Raw genomic sequence first — 18,328 nt, 5'->3', positions numbered from 1 at the left:
AAAAAAAAAAAAAAAAAAAAAAAAAAGGCCGGGCATGGTGGCTCACGCCTGTAATCCGAGCACTTTGGGAGGCCAAGGCGGGTGGACTGCCAGAGCTCAGGAGTTCAGAGACCAGCCTGGGCAACACAGTGAAACCCCGTCTCTACTAAGATACAAAAAATTAGCAAGTCCTGGCAGCTTGCGCCTGTAGTCCCAGCTACTCAGGAGGCTGAGGCAGGAGAATTGCTAGAACCCGGGAGGTGGAAGTTGCAGTGAGCTGAGATCATGCCACTGAATTCTAGCCTGGGCAACACAGAGAGTCTCTTAATTTAAAAACTGAATAATCTTCAAAAAATTGCAAACTTGTAATTCTAGAACAAGTAATAGTAAGAAATGTGGACCAAATTTATAAACTAAGTTCCACTGTAATGTTTACAATAACGAAAATTAAAGAATGGTTATAAAAGTATGATATGGACTATATGAAAATATAAAGTTAAGGCTGGCAAACTTTTCCTTAAAGGGCCAGATTGTACATAACTTAGGCTTGTGAGCCCTATGGTCTCTGTCTCATATAACTGTGCTGTTGTAGTGCAAAAGTAACAACAGACAATATGCAATTAAATAGTATGGCTGTTCTAATATTTTGATTATAAAAATAGGTAGTCAACTGTGGGCCATAGTCTGCTAACCCCTAACACAGAGAATTAAAATGTTTTCAAGGAAGTGGAGGCCAGGCATGGTGGCTCATGCCTGTAATCCCAGCACTTGGGGAGGCCGAGGCAGGTGGATCACTTGAGATCAGGAATTCAAAACTAGCCTGGCCAACATGGTGAAACCCCCATCTCTACCAAAAACAGAAAAATTAGCTGGGTGTGGTGGCAGGCACTTGTAATCCCAGCTACTTGGGAGGCTGAGACACGAGAATTGCTTGAACCTGAGGGGCAGAAGTTGTAGTGAGCTGAGATTGCACCACTAACACCCCAGCCTGGGCAACAGAGCAAGACTCCATCTCAAGAAAAAAAAAAATGTCTTTAAGGTACCGGATAAAGATGAAATACTTTAAAAGTTTAAAACCCATCTAGCACAGTGGCTCACGCCTGTAATCCCAGCACTTTGGAAGCTGACGCAGGTGGATCACCGGAGGTCAGGACTTCGAGACCAGCTTGACTAACAGAGAAAACCCGTCTCTACTAAAACTACAAAATTAGCCGGGCGTGGTGGCACATGCCTGTAATCCCAGCTACTCGGGAGGCTGAGGCAGGAGAATTGCTTGAACTCGGGAGGCGGAGGTTGCGGTGAGCCGAGATCGCGCCACTGCACTCCAGCCTGGACAACAAGAGCAAAAACTCCATCTGAAAAAAAAAGTTTAAAATCATACTTTATACTTCTCCAAATCTCCACAAACAGCATGCCTTACTTTAATATTCAGGGGAGAAAAGTCATTTTTAAAAAGGTGTTGGAGCGGATCAGCAATACAGTCAATTTTTCTATTCTGTTTTTGGTTAAGTCTAATGATCCTAGATGTACCTGGGACATTTTCCAGAAACCAAAATCCAAGGTAACTTCTGTGATCAACTGTCTTTCAAGTCATTAACTTCTGCAGCTACAGCTTCCCTTAAAGTGTGGCCCAACAATCTTCATAATAATGGCACACTGTGCCATCAATGAAGTCCAAATTATGTGGAAAATATTTGTTAAAAATGAAGGCAATTTTACAGGACTTTTAACAAGCAATTAAAAGTTCGCTAGAGCTAACTATAAAAAGTAATTTCACCCAACATATCTCATTTCTTAAAGATGTTACAGTTGTTGCTACAGATGTGTTTAGTTCCTCACAAATGATCTGAGTGTGTATTTTAATTTGAAGCTTTTAAGTTGAAAATTAAATATTGTCATGGCTTTCAAAAATCTATTTATTCATTTTGTCTACATTGATCTGCAGATATGCCTCAGTCAAAAAAATAGTTATGCATCTGAGAAGTGCATTGTTAGGCGGTTTCAGCGTTGTGCAAACATCATGGAGTGGTCTTACACAAACCTAGATGGTACTGCCTACTATACACCTAGGCTATATGGCATAGTCTATTGCTCCTAGCTTGCAAACCTGGGCAGCATGTTACTGTACTAAATACCGTAAGCAAGTGTAACACGATGGTGTTTGTGTATCTAAAACATAGAAAATGTACAGTAAAAATATAGTATAAAGATAAAAAATTGTACGCCTATGAGTACTTACTATCAATGGAGCTTGCAGGTCTGGAAGTTGCTCTGGATGAGTCAGTGAACGGTGACTGTGAAGGCCTAGGACATTACTGTACACTACTGTAGACTTTATCAAATACTGTACACTTGGGCTAAATTTAAAAATGTTTCTTCAATAACAAACCCTAGCATACAATAACTTTTTTACTTTATATATTTAAAATTTTTTTACTTGACTCCTGACACAGGGTCTTGCTCTGTCCTTCAGGCTGGAGTACAGTGGCTCGATTACAGCTCACTGTAGCCTTGAACTCCTAGGCTCAAGTGATCCTCCCACCTCAGCCTCTTGGGTAGCTGGGACTACAGGCAACTGCTACCATGCCTAACTAATTTTATTTTATTTTTTTTGAGACGGAGTCTTGCTCTGTCACCCAGGCTGGAGTGCAGTGGTGCGATCTCAGCTCACTGCAAGCTCCGCCTCCCGGGTTCACGCCATTCTCCTGCCTCAGCCTCCCGAGTAGCTGGGACTACAGGCGCCCACCACCATACCCGGCTAATGTTTTGTATTTTTAGTAGAGACGGGGTTTCACCATGTTAGCCAGGTCGGTCTCGATCTCCTGACCTCGTGATCCACCCGTCTCAGCCTCCCAAAGACTAATTTTTTTATTATTTATTTTTTTGCAGAGGCGCAGTTTCACCATGTTTTCCTGGCTAGTCTCAAACTCCTGGGCTTAAGCGATCTGCCCATCTCGGCCTCCCAAAGTGCTAGGACCACAGGCATGAGCCACTGTGCCTGGCCTTTTACTTGACTCTTTTGTATTAATGTTTTGCTAACAACACAAACATTTTACAGCTCTACAAAAACTCTTTCTTTATATCCTATTCTATAACTTTTTTTTACTATTAAACATTTTTTTGTTGTTGTTTTTACTTTTTAAACTTTTTTGTTAAAAACTAAGACACACACACACATTAGCCTAGGCCTATGTGGGGTCAGCATCATCAAGATGTCACCAGGCAAGAGTATTTTTTCAGCTTCATTATAATCTTGTTGGACCACCATCATCCATGGGGTACGTCATTATGTGGCACATAACTGTACTTAAAAGATAATTGTTTTTCCTCTTAAGTTTACAAATAGGTAAATCAAGTGTTTCGCTTCTTAGCTGAGTAAACAAGTCCTAGTGTTATAATACTCTAGTAAAAATAAAACACAATCCTCTTCTAGCGCACACAAACTTCCTATTTCATTATAGTACAAAGAGTAGTCTTGTAGTAACAACAAGTGCATATGTGAATATGGTATTCAGATTTTCAATATAAATTAACAGTGCATCCTATGAAATAAAGCTTCTTGATATTATTAAACTGCACTTATAATCCAGCATAATCCTATTGTTTTAACAGGGAACTATAACATACTAAGGCATCTTGATGGTTCTTAGGCAAACAGTCACTAAAGTGCATCACTGGCTTTCACATTTCTATCAAAGGAGTTTAAGCACTACAAAGCAGGGGTAGGCAAACTATAGTCCATGGGCCAAATCCAGTCAATATCCTATTTTTGTAAATAAAGTTTTACTGGAACACAAACAGTTTCATAATTTACATATCATCTACACTGGCTTTCATGATACAAGGCAGAGTTGGATAATTGTACTACATGGCCCACAATTATTTACTGTCTGGCCCTGCAAAGGAAGTTTCCCAATCACTGCTCTAAAGCACTGCTACCAAAGGTTTGTAGCAGTGCTTTAGTTGTTTCTGATTGGAGATATTTGTTTCTCCAATATTGGTTGTTTCTGATTGGAGATAAGGAGATTGAGAGAGAATGTAAACCAGCTATGGTTCCGAGCACAATTCTTAATTCAACTATTTTTTTTTTTTTCATTGCCAGGCTTTCTCAATGAAGCATTTACAGTCTAGTATAGGTTCCTTTTCTCATAGTATATAGGTACAAACAGTTCATTGACCTACTACTTTGAATACCACTACTCGAAAGGTAGATGGGGGCCGGAGTAGCAAAGCTCTAAAGGGATTATGGACTTATTTTGAGCACTTAGAGGCTTATTTTGGCATAGTGCTCTAGAGTTTTGTAGTATAATGTGATAATGTGGCAACACACTGAATGAGACTCACAAAGTGGTCCTTATAGAGACAGGCCTTTTCCCTGCACTCGGCTCTTCTAAGATTCATATTTTCCAAAAATCTTCCATGATACAGAATTACATTTTAACACGGTGAAGGATGACAGCTAATGGCTCCCTCTCTCCCTATCTTTTCTTGGGAGCAGGAAAGATAAAAATATTAGCTCTCCTCCTCAAAATACTCAAAATAATTCATAATATATTTTGCCTGTTTAGCCTCTTTAAATTGTTGAGCAGATAAAAAAGTATAATATTAAATTCTATTTATCTGGAAGTAAAAGTATTTATAAAGCAAATCTATTCTCATAAATATTAGCAATATTGTCCCCTGTACTTTAAGTCCTAATTTAAAATAATGTATCAGCAGTTAAAGAACATAGAATGGAATCCTCACCGCTAACACCGATATTAAATTTCTTGAACAAGTATATAATTTCTAAAGGCACCAAAGGTAATCTGAATCAAGCAGTGATTGGAAAAATAGAATTATTTGGGGACAGATTTTTATTGCAAATATTTAGTCAAAAACTACTATATACAGCAGAGTTTTAATCGCCATTTAAAACATTGAACATTCAGTGAAACAAAATTTAAGAATCCAAAGCACATTTTAAGAAGTAAAAATGAAGCATTTTAAATAAAAGTTTATTAGTACTTCAAAGCAAACTACTGTTCTTCATATTATTATTTCTATATCTATTATATTCTAGATGATAAAAAAACTGAGAAATCAATGTAGCAGCCATCTTATAGATAAATTAGGCTAAATCTCCAAAGCCAGTTTTTTACATCACTGTTTTAGGTCCCATTTGAAGTTTTTATTTTACAATTACAGAAAAGTCACTTAAACATGGCTGAATACATGCCAGGATATGTTTTCAGTTTACTATTTTACAATATCTACATTATACCATACTTTGGTTTGGCTTCCAGACCATTTTTATGGGCCTATTTCTAAAGAAGATCATTAAAACAATATTAAAAGCATAATAGCTACAGGAGTTTCAACAATGGGTGTCTACTTTACATTAATACAACTAATACATCAAAGAATTTCTACACAGCTTACACACTGACAAAAAGCACAAATATAAATTTATATCTTAATAATTCCACTTTCACTGAAAGTTTAATTAAGGTAAGCTTACAGCCTAGCAGGCTAACACTTGTATGGAGGTACAAAGATTCAAATATTCTGTTTACATGCGTCTGACAGACTGGAATGTTATATTAAATCCAAAATTAAGTTTATGTTCATCCAAATTCTCATTAGGTCAATTTAGTACTCTAAGCATGCTCCATTTACCAGCATCATCCTAAAAAATAAAGCCTTCATTAACAATGCCAATCAGCCATTATTTTAAATCAGTTACTCCCAAAAAGTACATGGTTTCCAAATCTCTTCCTCTCAGTTCACTGAAAAGGATATATAGGTAATAACGATTTTTAGCTTAGGACTGATGGAAGTTTGAAAGGCTTTATAAATATAACTAATATCATTAATTCATGTCAGCAACCAAATCCCATTTCCTTGAAAACCATCAAACGAGACCTTTCCACTGCAATTGTAACTATCATTAAAATCTTGTTCATGTTTTTAATAACTTCTTGGGAATCCCTACTAATCATGCTATTATTGGCGAATTGATTTGATAACATAGGTTGAACATACAGGTAAAGTGTATGTGTGACCTCCCTTACATATTTCCATTTCTGAACCTACAAAAGCACCACTGAGCTCACCTGATAGCACTGTTCCAAATGCCCTTATCGTTGGTACACTGAAACTTAAAATGACTAATTTCAACTTCTTTCTTTTTCATCTGCCAGGTCTACTGTTGCCTCTGTTGTGCTGGGGTTATTTCCTCCAGGAATGTCATCTGTTTGATCAGACACTACTTCATCAGTCTTGGCTGAAGGATCACCACTACCTTTCTGAAGAATCTCTGTGGCTTCATACTCAAGTACCTCTGATGGAGTCAGAGGTTCCAAATGAATACTGCCTTGCTCACTAACATCAGAACTAACAGATTCAGGTTCATCTCTTTTTCTCAAAAACTGATCAATGCTAACATTATCTGATGTTAACCGCAAATCCTTAATATTCTTTGAAGAAAATCTGGCTTCTCTGGAGTTGTGATCTTTAATCTGAGAAGATAAGATTATGTTTTCTGAACTTTGGCGCATCTTCAACTCCATTTCCTGACAAACATGTTGTATTTGTTTTTTCTTTTCCACTTTATCTGCACCAATATTTGAATCACAACTGAAGATGTTTTTTGAGCCAGTTTCCTGGTCTGCAAGACAGGTTTCATTTTCCTTATCTGAAACTGTTAGGCTTTCTTCACTTTTTGTTGTTGATGAGCCTTCAAAAGAATTTGCATTACATCCATTTTTTTCTTCTGAAGAAGCAGCTTTATCCTGTTTACTGAAAAATAAAGTAATTTATTAAGTATTTCTTCATAAAGCAATGTTTTTGAACACTATCAAAATAAAGACATGCTCTAAAAAATAAAAAGTCAAGGTACATTTGCCTATCAAAAAGGAAAACAAGTCCAAGTTCCCCATCCTTGCTATGCCAGTATAATTTAGCAGGAGGCCATTTTCTTAGGCAAGATTCTGAGAAACTCTGGAGTCACACACTAAAATATGTCTATCAACTAGTCCTAGTCCTGGCTGTCATTATTTTCATCTGTTCATATCTCTTGCCTGTTTCTAGTTTAAATTTAAGTATTTTTATTAACTTGCAAAAGTACCTAAAATAAAAAAATACACTTGGAAAAAATCTATATTTTTGTATGTTTTTTTCTTTTTTTTTTTGAGACAGGGTCTTGTTCTGTCACCCAGACTGGAACACAGTGGTGCAAATGTCTCACTGCAGCTTTGACCTCCTGGACTCAAGCGATCCTCCCACCTCAGGCTCCCAAGTAGCTAGGAATATAGGCGCACACCACCAAGCCCAGCTAATTTTTTTATTTTTCAAAGAGACAAGGTCTTGCCATGTTACCCAGGCTGGTCTCCTAGGCTCAAGCAATCCTCTTGCCTTGGCTCCCAAAGTGCTGGCATTACAGGTATGAGCCACCATGTCCAGCCTCCTTTATGATTTAAATAGCCTCTTATGTTTAGGATGTTTTTCCATGCATAAAATCAGATAATCATTCAAACATATTTCTCTAATTTTTAATAGCCTAATTTTAAAAACATAAACACATGCCTGAAAAACTGTATGTAAATATATAACATACATACACATCTAAGTGTGTGAACATGTTTGTACACATATATATTTATATGTGTGTGCTTCTGTGTGTTTCTTCTGGCCCTGATGTGTTAACAGAAACTATCTAGTGAATCATAAAATACGAAAAACAAGATTTCTAAGAAGACCACCAATCCATTATCTAGATCTAAGGATGCTTACTTTACAAAAATAAATTTAATGATTACATATACCTTATTTCTAACATTTAATCAAGCTGACATTTAGACGTATTCCCAATGAATTGCACAAATATCCTAGCAACATTTCCAAAAGGCAATTTATTATTTACTAAATTGTTATTTATATAAGGCTATTTCTCTGCTATTTGTTTTGTTCTACTGATTTGTCTTTAGACTATTCTTAAATCAACAGCACCCAGTTTTAACAATTACTGATTAACAATATACTTTAGAACTAAACAAATCACCTATATTCTACAACTCTTCCCCATAAATTTCATACTTTAAAAATGTAAAAGATATTTATCAAGGAAGCTCATTAAAACAATGTTTAAAACAGTGAATATTAAAAATCTATTTTTTTTTTTTTTGAGACAGAGTCTCACTGTGTCGCCCAGGGTGGAGTGCAGTGGCATGATCTCGGCTCACTGCAACCTCTGCCTCCTGGGTTCAACTGATTCTCCTGCCTCAGTCTCCCAAGTAGCTAGGATTACAGGCGCATGCCACCAAGCCCGGCTAATTTTTGTATTTTTAGTAGAGATGGGGTTTCACCATGTTGATCAGGCTGGTCTCGAACTCCTGACCTCGTGATCCACCTGCCTCGGCCTCCCAAAGTGCTGGGATTACAGGCATGAGCCACGGTGCCCAGCCAAAAACCTAATATCTTATCCAACAAAAAAGGAATGATTAAATACATTATGGTATTACTAAGTAGAAACATATAAATCTCTTTTTAAGTTTGTCAGTTTCCAAAACAAATCCCATAAATGTTTATTAAATTCATAATTTAATTTGTAAAATAGTCTATCATGCAGTTAATATATTATTTTTTATCATGGTAAAATTTTGCTTTTCTTGATTTGGATCCTCCCCATTTCTCTCTCTATATATAGATATAGATATTTTTAAGGCTAGTCAAGTGAAGCAGTAGGAGTGGAAAAAGAACAAAGAACTCTGCAACTGGCTGTGATCAATCAGTTGTATCATTTTTGTTACATTATGATTGGGCAAGTTTGTCCACTATATTTTGTAATCATATGTTAGTGGTAGATTAGAAAGATTCTGATTTTTACACCAGGCTACTTTAATTGGTATTCTCATTAATTTCAATCATTCTTAACTCATTTTTTGGATCTTAACTGGCTAACTACATATAGAAAAATTATTTTTTTCCTCATTTCAAATTTGTTTAATTCTTATTTTTGTTCAGATCATAATGGACTAACTACAATTTACAGAAAACGTTAAATAATACAGAGATGACTAGTCCGCATTTTCTAACTCTTTAGTTGATTTTTTGTTAACATACCCCTGAGAAATTACAAAAAATGCCAGGTGAGGAAAGGGCGAGATAACTTTACTAATGAAATATAAGAAACATCTCCATAGGAACTTAATCAATAATTTGCTTTTAGGGACAAAAGATTAATCTCAACAGACTAACAGGCAACCTACTGTAAATATATAGCATACAGATATAAATGGGTGAAATTACTTAAAAGACAAAATAAAATTACCCTTCTTTGGAATAAAGTTCTAATTGGAATGTTCAGATTCTCTTCTGCTAAAAGACTGTGAAACATCTTGTGTTCTTTAACATTCTACCAAAGTATGAAAATTTTAAAAGCCAATCCCTGAATTTTGAAACTATTGAAATCCTACCACATAAGTAGTCTTATAGTTTTTTGAAAATACTTTAAAAAATCTTAAGATTATCTATTTGCAATAACTGTTTCTGTCCAGTCACAGGTAGCATCTTGTAAATGTTTTCATTTAATAGGGGCAAAGAAAATCTGCCAATATTTTACTTGCTAGTAAGTAGTTTTTCAAAAATTTAACAACATAAAATATACTCTATATGTTTAAAAGATTTTAAAATGAAGGATATAGAGAATATTTTTGTTGGATTAAAGTTTTTAAGTTTTATTTTAATTAAGAGCCATTATAGAAAATAGCACTATATACAAAAATTTAAATAGTCCTTTGCCAGTTAACTGTGAAATAATGCAGCTCAAGTGTTATTTCATATACTTGAATTTTAAGAAACTTATTTTTTCCTTATATTTACCTTTCAGAATTTGATGTTTCTGTTTCTCTTTCAGCCATGTTAGGTCTTGCAATTTCCTGAAATAATTAATAATACTTTTCTTTTATATTCACAGTTAATCTTAAAGAAAACTATTTTTATTATGCTAAACTTTCTGGATAAAAGAAACTTAAGTGTGTAACTTAACATAACACAGAAATAGAAAAATAATTTATTAAATATAAAATATAATTAGAATAATTATCATAATTATATGCGGTTTTAAAAATGTTTTTAAACTTATAAAAGTTTCAGTGTACCAAAAGTTTCTGATTCAAGGTAAAAAAGCAGTTACCCACCCATGTCAATATCTGCTTTTCTTAACCTCTATTTCAAATGTGGGTCATAATTACAATTCTAGTAAAACACAACTTGAATTTGAATAACAAGATGCCTCCATAGTATTTTATATAAATATATTAAGCACAGAGATTTAGATAAAACATTTTTGAATTTATGATTTCATAGTGAGTCACGGTAACCCTTCCACTGTCAAACCAAAAATATGAAACAGTCCACTAAGGAAGAAATATTCTATTAATTTCAAATGTTTTACAGGGAAGAAAGAAGAGTAAAACCTCAGTAAGCCATAGGCCAACCTAACAGCTTGTAACAATTACCAGCTATGCAGTACATATGATGCATGAAGCAGTGTATTAAGAACTTTACATTCACTATCTCATTTAATCTACATATTAGATTTTATAAACATTATTTTTATACATGAGAAATAAGACTGAGTGGGAACCCAACGCAATACCACAATAACTGGTAAAGAACCAAGGCAATACCACAATAAGTAGTAAAGATTCAAATCTACATCTACCTCTTAACCACTATGGTAGATCAACTCAAGCCTATAAAATTGATAATGGTGTATTTACCACACACACTCATCTACTCACCCTCTCAAAACCCTGCTAAAATGAGGGCAAAGAAATAAAATATTTTTACTCATAAAGATGAAGGAAACATCAAAGTATACTAACTGCTAAACAGATTTCACCAACTTTTTAGAAATAGGAAAGTCACTGGAAGAGTGGGTACTGATTTAGCAGTATGGAGGAAGTTACAATGAATGTCTGCAGTGGAGGAGTGCAAGGAGAAGAGAATCAATTTGCCCAGAGAACCAAAAATATCTGGTATTTGCAGGTGGTCAGTATACTATTTAGTACACAAAAAGTAAAAACGAAGCATTGCTGGGAAATATAAATGCTCCTTCCCCGAAGCTTACACAACAGGTACCTATACCTTCCCTTACCAAACAGGCTAAAAGTTAGCATCCTTCTTAACTTCCTTCCTTCCCTTTTTTTTTTTTTTTTTTTGGACAGAGTCTTGCTTGCCACCCAGGCTGGTGTGCAATGGTGCGATCTTAGCTCACTGCAACCTCCACCTCCAAAGTTCAAGCGATTCTCCTGTCTCAGCCCCTCCAGTAGCTGGGATTACAGGCACCCACCACCATGCCTGGCTAATTTTTGTATTTTTAGTAGGCATGGAGTTTCACCATGTTGGCCAGACTGGTCCCCAACTCCTGACCTCAGGTGATCCACCCACCTCAGCCTCCCAAAGTGCTGGGATTACAGGCATATTCCACCATGCCCAGCTAATTTTTTTATTTTTAGTAGAGATGGGGTTTCACCATGTTGGTCAGGCTGGTTGTGAACTCCTGACCTCAAATGATCCGCCCACCTTGGCCTCCTAAAGTGCTGGGATTACAGGAGTCAGCCACCGTGCCAGGCCTAAAAGTTAACTTTCTGAACTGGAGATAGTCTAGACTTATGAACACCAGGAACAGCAAAAGGCAGGCATGAGATACTGAGAAAACACAAAGATTTCGTAGAAGTCCACATACTTAACAATCCCTCTCCCTGCCTGGCTTCCAGAATGCCAACAGCCAGGGAACTCACTCCCCAACCTAGCACCCTCAGCTAGAAGCTAGATTTCTCTCTGGAGAAAATGATCAATCCCAAAGAAAAAATTTTCCAGAATGATTTTTTTTTTTTTTTTAAGAGACAGGGTCTCACTCTATCACCAAGGCTGGAATGTAGTGGCATGATCATAGCTCAACTGCAACCTCAAACTCCTGAGTTCAAGCAATCCTCCCACCTCAGTCTCCTGAGTAGCTAGGACTACACAGTATGTGCTCACTATGACTGGTTAGTTAAAAAAAATTTTTTTTTTCTTTTCTTTTTTTTTTTTTTGAGACGGAGTCTCGCTCTGTCGCCCGGGCTGGAGTGCAGTGGCCGGATCTCAGCTCACTGCAAGCTCCGCCTCCCAGGTTCACGCCATTCTCCTGCCTCAGCCTCCCGAGTAGCTGGGACTACAGGCGCCCGCCACCTCGCCCGGCTCGTTTTTTGTATTTTTTAGTAGAGACGGGGTTTCACTGTGTTAGCCAGGATGGTCTCGATCTCCTGACCTCGTGATCTGCCCGTCTCGGCCTCCCAAAGTGCTGGGATTACAGGCTTGAGCCACCGCGCCCGGCCAAAAAAATTTTTTTAAATAGAGATGAAGTCTCCAGTGTTGCCCAGGCTAGTCTCAAACTCCTAGCCTCAAGGGATCCTCCTGCATCAGCTACCCAAAGTGTTGGGATTACAGGTATGAGCCACCACAGCTGGCGTCTCCATAATGATTTTGAGACCATCCTCCTCAACAAAGAATCAGTCAGCTCAGCACCTAATTTTCCCACACTGAAGTCTACGTAATTCTCATGCAGATTGTGCACACTGTACAGAGCACAAATCCAGAAGGCAACATACTGTAATTCATATCATCCATTCCCAAAGTATGATATATGGACACCTGGGGATTCCAAGCCACTTTCAGGAGGCATGTGAAGTCACAACTTTGACATAAAAACAGTGGTGTGTAAAAATGGTGGCAAATTAATACAAATCAAGACAGGAGCACCAAACCCAACCTGTACTAGTAGTCATTGCATTCTTCACCACCATACACATAGTATTCTTCACACCACACCGACACAAATTTTAAAAAGTAATAATTTTACTAAATCTCAATCTTTGAGCTCATATGTTCTTAATATTTTGTGTGACAAAATGCAAAGTACACATAAGATACAACTGTTGCCTACTGAAAATATTTGGGTCTGTGATTGTCGTGAGTTGTACTTACCCACTTTTTTTCATAGAACACCATTTTTATTTTAAAGAGTGACTGTCAAATTATGAATATTTAGACTTGAGTTTCAGTGGACTTTTTCTTTTTGAAAAATCAACAAGTGAGCCTGTCGCATCAAGGAAAACAACTGACAGCATTCGTTTCCAGTAACAAAATCAAGCAAAAACTCCTACCTACCACTGATTAGATTAATGCCAATATTTACTGTGAGTGCTTGATATTATATAATGAAATATTTCAACATTTGGAAGATCTAGGGCACTTAGTGAGCCAATATGTTCCAAATGACCAATGCATTATATTACAAAATTAGGCATGGATAAAAGATCCATTCAAATTGTAAAACAGACAAACAGATTTTGATGTAACAAAGTAAAAAAGGTCAGTGATACGGAGTTAGATTCCACAGTGTAACAAGCAAGAAAACTTCCACTTGTCTACTTTTGGTATAGTATCAAAGGAAAATAATCTCAATTATTGGAAAATATTATTAAAGTACTGGGTGAGGCCGGGTATTCCTCATACATTTCAACCAAAAGAATGTATCACAACAGATTGGATTCAGAAACATGAGAATGCAATTTTTTTGTACAAAGCTTGACATTAAAGAAACATGCAAAAGTGTAAAATAAAGCCATTCTTTCTCACTAAATTTCTGTTGTTGTGGAAAATAGTTATTTTTCAGAAAAAATACTATGTATGTTGACATATATTTATTATTTTTATTTTTGACAATAGTTTTAAAATACTATTATTTCAATTTCTAATATGGTAAACATTAGTAATTTTTGAGACTACAAAGGATATACGTAAATAATATCTGCAGGAGTTCTGCAGTCTTCAACCTGAATGGCTATGCAAGACAGCCCTGTCCCCATTCAAACACTTATGGTTTTCAATGATTATTTTAGCCTCATTCTTTAATTATGTAGGAGAGGGCAAGGATCACCACATAACAAAACATATACCTTAACATGAAAAACATCAAAATAAAAAGGAATAAACAAAGGGGCTTGGAGACATCAGATATATTGCTGGGAACAAAAGAAAAAAGTGTATATAAAATATTTAATATCCCCAAAGAGGTATATGTTATTATATCCATTAAATAATAACAAAACTGTAAAAAAGAGAACTAAAGAACAAATAAAAAATTGCAGAGCTCTTCAAAATTACAAATATGGCAACTAAGATAAGTAATTAAGCTTAGAAAATTATTTTATAAGATTCAAACAAGAAAACAAAAAGATGAAAGGCCATAAAGAAAATAACATATAATTAAAGGAGTTAAAAAAAAAAAAAGGAGTTGATGCAAGAGGCTCAATATCAGAATAATAGGAATTTCTTAAAAAAAAAAAAAAGAGAACATAGAAAATAAAAGTGAGCATTTACCAAAGAAATAAAACAAGAAAACTTCTCCCAAACAGAAATCTCCAAACTCCAAAGGTTTGTCAGATGCCTAATGTAATGAATGAAAAAAGGATGGGTGAACATAGCATGCAATTTCAAAACAGCAGTGACAGAGATAATCACTGAAGTTTCCAAAAAGAAAAAAAGTAACCTAAACACCAAGAAACTGGAGCAAGACATGCATTAGACTTAATAAAAATACTGGACATAAGAAGATAGTAAAAACAACATTTTAAAAACTGCGTGGGAATTGTTTTTATGTACTTCAGCCAAACTATCATTCATATAAATATATTTTTAGATATTTTTGGACTGAAAAAAAGATGCACACCTTCTGAGGAAGCTAGTAAAGGACACAATTCATTAAAATGATGAGTAAGCCAAGAAATGAGGAATAATTCGTGGTTCAGCAAACAGGACATCCAACACAATAGAGTGGCAAAGGATAATCTTGACATAACAAAACTAAGCACAGGCTTAGAGAGTAAATAGTTTAAGTTGAGGTGGGGAGTCTGGGAGGAGATCTTCAGACCCCTTCACCCCCCAACAATTTTTTTTTATGTGTGTGAATACTGGAAAAACTATTTCCAAATATTAGAGAGAGAGATTGCAACATTAGAAAAAAATACAGCATTAGGTACACAGAAAACTAAACAAACGAGTAAAAGAGATATATATTTTTAACTCCAGAAAAATAAAATAAGGTATAGAAAAGGAAAAGAAATCATGGGGTACTTTCTGGCTCAGCATAACAGTCTCAAAAATTTTGATGTAACTATTTTGCAATCAGTGCTATACCAAGCCATATTGGAGCCTGAGGCAAAAGAAAAAATGAATGCCCCTATAAGTTTTGCTTTGTGTGTGGTGTGTTTTTGTTTTGTTTTTTGTTTTTAGCAACAGGGTCTCACTTTGTTTCCCAGGCTGGTCTCTAACTCCTAGACTTAAGCAATCCTCCCACCTGTCTCCAAAGTGATGGGATTACATGTGTGTGCCATTGTGCCCAGCCTGTTTTTGTGTACTTAAAAAAATTGTTTTCTAGAATGTTAGTCAGAAAAATATAGAAAAATTTAAAAGTGGGAGAATTAAACTCACATTAGCTTAAATTTAAAATTTTTATTTATGCCAAAAACAGTATTATTTTATTCTCCTGGCTAATGGAAGCAAATGCATCAATAGTACATTTTCAAATCTAACTCTTTTCTTATTTTGTTTTCAAATGAGCAAACTGTTATGTACAACAATTTCTCTTGAACAAGTGACAATCATAAAAAAATGTTATATTAACCTCAGTTTACAGTAAGCTTCACTTGCGGGATTCCACTGTGGCTGGAACTGTTTAAAATTTTTGAATACCATTTCCAAATCTCTTTAAGATTGCACTAAGCAAAATGTGTTAAGAAGGTTTAGAAGACTCAAACACAAACATGATTGCATATTGCTGATATCAAATGCTGCTTTAAATTATTTCACAGAGTTTCTATAGAATTTAAATTGTCAGAATATTTAAGTGCAAACTTAGTGGCTCGTTTTTGTAAATCAGATGTATTTATACAAAAGAACTTTTCTACAGTTTAGAAATTCAAAATCTGAAAACATTTCACTGAATTTTTTATATCTCTATATAAAATACGAAATTAGGGCATTTATAATCTTCATTTCTATTTAATAAGCACTGCCCTCATAATTATCAATACTCTTCACCCAGTGATTCATGCACTTCTCATTTTACTTTTTTAATTTATTTTCAAATTTGAGAAGAATATGCATTATCTCTTGCTCAAGTTTTATGTTCATCAAATACGCTTTCAAAATTACCCTCAATTGTAAGCAAAGAGATGGGATTTTTATTAAGTGTGTAGCTTTATGTAGCCATGTTTACTGACTGTAAAGCCTTAGCTTCTTCCACTTGGCTCAAAATATCCATTTTGCATAACAATCTGTAATCTATTTGTACCAATATGCTTTCAATTTCAGCATAATGTATTTTGTCATTTGATATTATATCTTTTAATATTTGATAATCATCTTTGTGTGCAAAGTGTCTCAACTGCATTTATCTTGATGTCCATAAGGTAACTATATGTGATTTTAATGTCGTTTTTAGACCAGACAAGAATATCCCGTGTGCTCACCGAATCCCCCTGCCCCTAAAATACATGTCCTTTGTACAATACTAAAAAAGTTGATCATATTTAAATTCACAGAATATAGCATTTTTTCCTGTTAAATTATGATGAGTTAAACAAGGGACAAATTTGGCATAATTATTTTGGGGGCAAACATTGGCTTGTATACCCCTGTATACACCTGAAACATTTGCTCCATTACATCCCTGGCCAGAATTTTTAATGTAAATGTGATAAATAGAAATGAAGACTACATAAAGAAATGAAGAGCACAGGAAATGGTAAAAATAAAGGTAAATATAAAACTAATTTTAAAGTTTTTAATTGCCCTAAAAAAAACTGTCTAAAGTAAAAACTGTAACACTGCATTCTGTGTATTTACAACATGCTTAAAAGTAAAATAAACAGTAAGAATAGAAAAAACACACAAATTGTCAATATCAGGAATGAGGGGATATCACTGCAGATTCCAAAGATTACAAAGACAATAAGGGATACTATAAGCAATTTTCTCATTATACAAATACATAAGATTATAGAGTTCAACATATTAGGTAAAACGAACCAATTCCTCAAACAAAACTACCAAAACTCCCTCAAGAAGAAATAGATTTAAAAAAAACCCCTGCATCTGTTAAAGAAATTTGTAGTTAAAAAATTTTTAAACAAAAAACTTTCTATGGTACAAAAGAAAGCTGTTTGGAAGAAGGCTGATACTTCTGCCTGGATTTCACTTATATTATGCACCACTCAAGACAAAGTATTCAAAAGATAAATGCCAAATCTACCTCACTTCATTACACTCAAAAAGAGGCAGTCATTAAGTAATAACAACATAAACTGACATCAAGAAAGCAAGTAGTTGAGCAAAACTATTTCTACACTCATCTATTAGACTGTCCGGTAAATAACATTTATATGATAATTCCAAGTTTTGCATTCAGAGTACTTGTTCAAGATAGCTAAAACATATTTAACATACATTCAAAATATTTCTATTTTAAAAATGAGTTTAACCTTTTGACAGTTAAAAATTATCCCAGAAAATTAAACCTGGAAAGATTAATGTTTCCAGTGTGCCAAATGACTGAGGTTTTATTGATTTGCGGATTTTTAATTCATAAATCTATCTCCATTACTCACTAGTTGAACTAAATAACAGGCAAGTGACATAAAAGATGTCTTTGTCAAAACAAGAATACCTTAAAATTTTACTTAGGGCTAGATATTTTTATATGTAATGAAAAATTTTAAATCTCAATTTTTTTCTTCCTTACAACATCCCAAATATTGTTGATGTATGCATGCTGAAATTGAAAAAAATTTTTATATCATACCAATAATACTTTCAATGTATAAACCTTTAAGGTATAAAGTAAAACAAACTTTACCTTAGACACAGGTTCTTGTTCCTTTGTGGGAGCTTCTTTTTTTAATCTTGAAAACAAGATAAGTATTGAATATTTTATTTTATACGTACGATGGTAAAATATGAAACAGTTCTTTCTCTGCCAGCCTAAAATAATTAAAATGTAGATCGAAACTAATGTACATTTTATACTTTAATAGTAAATTGACCTCTGTAAATGTCTTAAGGTAAAAGTTAAATGTATGAGACTAAATAGTAGATTCGATAAACGTGCTAAATCAGTAAAGACATATATTTCCTTGTTCTCTGAAAACAAGGGCACTTAAGAAATGTTCTCTTTGCTAAGTACAATTTAAAATAAAAGACATACATATTAGTAAAACAGTTTCAAAACAAGAATTACTCTTTAAAAATTAAAAGCAGGTTA

The 18,328-nt window shown here is 34.7% G+C and overlaps 1 protein-coding gene across 3 annotated transcripts in view; it reads right to left on the bottom strand.

The window, feature by feature from the left end:
• Window positions 1-4,817: 4,817 nt before the first annotated feature.
• Window positions 4,818-18,328, bottom strand: part of ZNF280D (zinc finger protein 280D) — a 97,971-nt gene continuing 84,460 nt past the window's right edge. For all 3 annotated transcript variants that reach the window (XM_011940529.1, XM_011940530.1, XM_011940531.1), the window contains 3 exons: window positions 17,924-17,969; window positions 9,841-9,896; window positions 4,818-6,759 (listed from right to left, as the gene is read on the bottom strand). In XM_011940529.1, coding sequence (XP_011795919.1) covers window positions 6,135-6,759; window positions 9,841-9,896; window positions 17,924-17,969 — 727 coding nt within the window. In that variant the 3' untranslated portion in view covers window positions 4,818-6,134. The remainder of the gene's footprint in view (window positions 6,760-9,840; window positions 9,897-17,923; window positions 17,970-18,328) is intronic.

The sequence above is a fragment of the Colobus angolensis genome, unplaced genomic scaffold (genome assembly GCF_000951035.1).
Source record: "Colobus angolensis palliatus isolate OR3802 unplaced genomic scaffold, Cang.pa_1.0 Scaffold19, whole genome shotgun sequence".
Taxonomy (NCBI): Eukaryota; Metazoa; Chordata; class Mammalia; order Primates; family Cercopithecidae; genus Colobus; species Colobus angolensis.
This window is presented reverse-complemented; position numbering and strand designations above follow the sequence as displayed.